The sequence below is a fragment of the Pelophylax lessonae genome, assembly GCF_965119305.1.
Source record: "Pelophylax lessonae genome assembly, contig: HAP1_SCAFFOLD_270, whole genome shotgun sequence".
Taxonomy (NCBI): Eukaryota; Metazoa; Chordata; class Amphibia; order Anura; family Ranidae; genus Pelophylax; species Pelophylax lessonae.
Window position 1 is genome coordinate 251,149 of NW_028120070.1, and position 6,000 is coordinate 257,148.

The 6,000-nt window shown below is 43.8% G+C and overlaps 2 protein-coding genes across 2 annotated transcripts; one reads left to right on the forward strand and one right to left on the reverse strand.

Annotated features, from left to right (window-relative positions):
- Positions 1 to 1,657: 1,657 nt before the first annotated feature.
- Positions 1,658 to 1,969, reverse strand: LOC309543620 (histone H4; the record flags this gene model as incomplete). The annotated part of the gene is made up of 1 exon (XM_082276077.1): positions 1,658 to 1,969. One exon carries the CDS (start codon positions 1,967 to 1,969, stop codon positions 1,658 to 1,660), a length of 312 nt encoding a protein of 103 aa, XP_082132203.1.
- Positions 1,970 to 4,939: 2,970 nt separating this feature from the next.
- Positions 4,940 to 5,358, forward strand: LOC309543648 (histone H3.2; the record flags this gene model as incomplete). Its single annotated transcript, XM_082276102.1, has 1 exon — positions 4,940 to 5,358. The coding sequence occupies exon 1, from the start codon at positions 4,948 to 4,950 to the stop codon at positions 5,356 to 5,358; it is 411 nt and encodes a 136-aa protein (XP_082132228.1). The 5' UTR covers positions 4,940 to 4,947.
- Between the last annotated feature and the right edge of the window lie 642 nt (positions 5,359 to 6,000).

Sequence of the window (6,000 nt, forward strand, 5' to 3'; positions counted from 1 at the left end):
GGTTGGGGCCGGAGCTCCCGTTTATCTGGCCGCCGTCCTCGAGTATCTCACCGCTGAGATCCTCGAGCTGGCCGGTAACGCCGCCCGCGACAACAAGAAGACCCGCATCATCCCCCGACACCTCCAGCTGGCAGTCCGCAACGACGAGGAGCTCAACAAGCTGCTCGGGGGCGTCACCATCGCCCAGGGAGGAGTCCTACCCAACATCCAGGCCGTGCTGCTGCCCAAGAAGACCGAGAGCCACAAGGCCGCCAAGACCAAGTAATCCCCACCGGTTCATCCACGTCACCCAACACAACGGCTCTTTTAAGAGCCACCCACCCATCCATACATAGAGCTGCATACATCTACATTGTTATTCGGAGATCTAATTGTAACAATGAAAGATTGCATTTATTTTCCAGGTAGGAAATAAAATACTTACTATGACTAGAAGGTGTGATTCCCCATGGGGGGGAACAATGTCTTAGGATGACACGTGGCAGTAATAAGAAATGATGATAGATGTTTATATTGGAACGCTTTCAGTGTCCCTTTTTATAGAGCAATGTCCTCTCATTACAGGGACTCCTCTTCATTCTCCTCCATCCTTTACTTCTCATCATCACAAATCATTCTAGAAATAACAATCCCCCCCCCCCCCTCCTCCTTCACTCTCACCGCAACACAAATATACATTGTCATGTCATCTCTCATGGAATCTCACAGTTCTGATTGCTGCAATCTTCATGTTTCCCGCCACAATTCTCTTTACACTTCCCATCTACCATCACGATAATACAGCAGCTTCTATTGTGGAACATTCATCAACGGTCCCTTTATTTCACAACGATAATCCATACATTGATAAACGTCCGTTTTGTTGTTTGATACTTCAGAGTCCGCCCTGCTGTAGAGATGATTAGAAAGTCACTGAACACGTGACCTCTACTCTGAGAAAGGAGAGGGAGCGCACACTTTCTTTGTACTCATAGGAAAGACATTAGTGGCTGGCTGTGGGATCTCCCACAACTCTGATTGGCCAATATTTCAAATTTCACCCGCCTGAATTGTGTAAATCGTTACACAAAAATCCATTTCTTTTATACCGCCAAATCCGACCCTGAATACTGAGATCAGCAGAGGAGAACTTTGATTGGAAAAACATCAACACTTTAATTTCAATCAGATTAGAGAGGGGTGACCGGATTATTACTGACCAAAAAATGTCCTTTATTGCAAGTGCTCGGAATCCACCGCTATACACAGAACACGACAGTCACATGACTTCTACCTTTCTTTATGATGAGAAAATAGAGTAATGATCATCTAGAAATGTCACTGAGCGATATTTATTGTCCCCTTATCACACCCCGAATTTTTCTATAAAGAAATGTGAGGTGACTGGAAATAATGCCTAAGAAAGGGGTTTATCGGTGTCTCAACAAGCTAGCTGAAAAATAATAAAGTGATCTAACGATATTGTAAGCGGAGAGAATATAAACACTAGATCGCTTCGATCTGTTGTATTCCAAGTGTGTTTAGCTAAAAAGCTTTCATTCCGACATGATAAAAGTTGATCTAAGAGAAATAAATGGTTACAGCTCTTTGTAGGAGAAGGTGGGTGGCCCTGAGAAGGACCTTTGTTGGGGTGAAGTGGGTCGGTGGATGTTGGGGTTTAGCCTCCGAATCCGTAGAGAGTGCGGCCCTGGCGTTTGAGCGCATAGACGACATCCATGGCGGTGACGGTCTTCCTCTTGGCGTGCTCGGTGTAGGTGACGGCATCGCGGATGACATTCTCTAGGAAGACTTTGAGCACTCCGCGGGTCTCCTCATAGATGAGACCGGAGATGCGCTTGACACCCCCTCTGCGGGCCAAACGTCGGATGGCGGGTTTGGTGATGCCCTGGATGTTGTCCCGGAGCACCTTCCTGTGGCGCTTAGCGCCTCCTTTCCCCAGACCCTTTCCTCCTTTACCGCGACCAGACATCTCCAAGCTCTTCGTGTATCAGACGAATGTGAAGTAAAAGCACCCAGCCTCGCTTTATATGCAGCATAGGCGGACCTGATGGAGAATAAGGGGGAGGGGTTGGAGGAGGGCGCGTCCAGACGTCACAATAAGTCCGCCTCTCTGTGCTCTCAATCATCCAATCCTCAGCAGTTCCGTGATTTGAATTTCCCGCTCGATGATGCTCTTTGTTCAATAGAAAGAACAACATTTCACTCCTTTTGGGTGACCATTGGATGTTACCTGATCATCATTACTGGTGAGGTCATGTCTCTGACGTCACCCAGGATCCTCCAAATAAATGTCCTCACTACATACTCAGACATCGGAATATTCACATTCAGTGAATAAAATATAATAGTATCCTAATATAAAAAAAGAATATATAAAATAATATATTATGAAGTACATAGAAATCGCAAAAATACCATAAAATGCAGCATTTGTAACACCCCCACCCCACCCAAAACGAGACATAATACCTCCCAGCTTTTAGTAGAGTGCAGATCTCCTAGATAAATGACCCCAACCGGAAAAAAGAAAGAAGAATACCAGAGATGTGAGCGCACTCAAATGTCCATACAACTGCCCTCCCCCTTTTTTTTTCCATCAATATGGAAACTAAAATTCTTCCAACCACCCCAACATTTAGACAATTGTCTTATGAAGAATTATCAGTTTTCCAATATTTTCTAGAAATCCATTTCCTTCCCAATAATTATCACAATCGTTTAGCCGACTTTTTATTACATATTTTGACCAGAGAAGACTTCATAGACCATTAACGCTTCCTGCATATAAAGTTCTCCCCTCAATCCATCCTCCTGTTTATAACAGATGTTCTAACACCTTCCACTGGTGACCTTCCTATCCAGATTACTATATAAAGTCCCCACAATGAACGCTCGGCTCTGGGTTCCTTCCGGTCATACACTGCACGGATAGATTGTGACATCTAGAACCCTTTGCTGATCTCTCACAAGTCATGTTCCCCCAGAGTCCTGGAACAGATGAGATGTCACACAATGTATTATGTCTCCAGAATCCCGGATCTCTCATCATCTTCTATTAGAATGGGATAGGACCCTGCACAGCTGCTGCACATAACCAGAGGGGTACAAACCAATTCCATCCCTCAGTGCTCATACACCAACCAATCTCACCACATCATTGCACTGTATCAGTTAATGTGTTATTCTGCAGCAATACACCCTGGATCAAACATGCCCCATTCTCAGCAATCAGATCTTTTAGCCTACTTGTTTAATTAGAGGTGTACCACTGTATAGACAAATTGATCATTCATTACAGATCGATCTTAGATCCACATAAGATGATAGACAGATAGATAGATAGATAGATAGATAGATAGATAGATAGATAGATAGATAGATAGATAGATAGATAGATAGATAGATAGATAGATAGATAGATAGATAGATAGATAGATAGATAGATAGATAGACCGAAAATCTATCTATCTATGTGTGAAAGGTGCAGTAGCGGCACACCTATTATAATTATTACACAGGGATTTGATTGAAAGGGGAATTCAGCAATAGGTGTTAGGATTTAATACTGATCCACATGGGACATCTAGAAATAATGATCGCACCGAGCGATCCCTCATCTGCCGACTTCTAAAGGTTTTATCTGACACAAAAAAAACATGCAAAATAATCCGATAAATTTTGCAGTCTGGATGCCATTTCCTCAGATCTTCAGCTATGAATTGTAATTCTGTTATCAAACTGCACACACTTATCCGTTTTATTCTGTTCCTATGGATTCGGAAAGGAAGCCATGAAATTACATTGTATCTCTTCACAGATCCCCGCACGGAAGTCATTCCTCTTTTTACCAGCAGGTGTCAGTGTTTCTCCTCCATAGAGAATACATTGGAGCAGTTTAGTTCAATTTCATTCAAATGGATCTGATAGAAAACTTCCTGAGCGCTGATCCATCTGGAAACAATGACACCGACTGATCCCAGATCTGCCCGGAGCAGGGAGGGCAATGCTGGGGGGACGATTCATTGTCTGCTCAGAGATCTGTCCCTCCATGTTAGTACAGAATTGTGCTGGATGGAATAAGCTGTGCAAGTCAACTTTCTACTTGTTATTCACTAAGAACGGAATAATCAGATCAGTGAGATCGGAGGAGGATTTTCTGTCATCTCATTTACTGTATTATGGAGAAAAACTGTCCAATCTCAGATCTTCTAATTCTTACACCGATTAGGAATCTCCGATCTTTTTTTATTTTATATCATATTTCTGATGAATATTTTCTCATTTGGCAGGAAGGAAAACTGATAGAAAGGATCCTCAGCCATTCAATACTCCGAAGAGAATTTCATTTACTTTGTAACTAGAAACCAGCAACATGTTTACAATGTTTCTAAGAGGGGACAGATCTGCTTCTTCAGACATGAAATATTTGTGTTATTGATTCATTGTACATATCTGGCAGTGCCATGATTTCTACCAGTCATTTCACTTTTTTCTTATTCTAGTTTTAATATGAGGAAATCTATAACTGCTACATGTCTGATAGAGGTCAGTTCCATGATCCTACACAGATCTGATAATGAAACATGGAATCCTTTATTTCCCATCATATAGAAAGGTAGAGATCTACCGCCAGTCCATTCTCACAGTCTATAATTCCTAAATCTATAAAGATATGTCTGATGAATGTTTTCTCTTTTTGAGAATAGAGATCGCTTGTATGATGTAAAGTAACTCCCCTCCCCCATCCCACACAAAGATGGTGACTCTACTTACAAAGATAACGTGCAGATTTTGGCGGGCATTTTAAAAATGCCGCTTTTTTTAAGAAAACCAATCATTGAAAGGCGTGTGAGTTACTTGTCCAATCGGAAGGCAGTGCTGTGTATAAATGGCTCCGCAGAGCGGCAATGCCTCACATTCACTGTTCCAGCAGAGAGTTGAGTAAAGATGGCGAGAACCAAGCAGACCGCCCGGAAGTCCACCGGAGGGAAAGCTCCCCGCAAGCAGCTGGCCACCAAAGCCGCCCGCAAGAGCGCCCCGGCCACCGGCGGAGTCAAGAAGCCTCACCGCTACAGGCCCGGCACCGTGGCTCTCCGAGAGATCCGCCGCTACCAGAAATCCACCGAGCTGCTCATCCGCAAGCTGCCCTTCCAGCGCCTCGTCCGAGAGATCGCCCAGGACTTCAAGACCGACCTGCGCTTCCAGAGCTCCGCCGTCATGGCTCTGCAAGAGGCTTCAGAGGCTTATCTCGTCGGACTCTTCGAGGACACCAACCTCTGCGCCATCCACGCCAAGAGAGTCACCATCATGCCCAAAGACATACAGCTGGCACGCCGCATCCGCGGAGAGAGGGCATAGAAGGGAAGGGCACCACCACTCCTACTACTACTCCCATCATCCCAACACAAAGGCTCTTTTCAGAGCCACCACATCCTCCTATATACAGAGCTCTATATATATATACTACCTCATCACACCGACTACATGCTGGAAAATACCGGCTACTACATTCCCCGGGATCACCTTCACCACATCTTTCTTTTCTCTCCCTTCTCTGCGCTCCGAAGCTCAGTGTGGAAGTAAAGCTCACCTCTAATATAATTACACAGAAAACATTCACATTTCTCATCTAGAAGGGACATCCTTTCTCTTGCCGATTTATTGTAATAAATACAATGGAACTCATCTGTAAGACAATTCACACTTCCTCTATATCTTCCCTAATAGATACAATGTTACAATATTTAACGGTAAAACACACTTTCCTAGGAACAGATTAAACAATCTTTGTCTCTTTGGTTCCCATTCTCTCAGGAGACACATAGTTGCATTTTCTAGAAACGTAATAATTTCTTATTTCAAACAATGGAATCGATCTCGAGTCATTAGGAATCGTGCTTAGAGAGCTGATGACCAATCAGCCCATTTAATTTGTGGGGGGAGGGGGGTAAACCTTACACAGTCCACATGGAGATGTCACTATGGGGATCAGGAGGGATT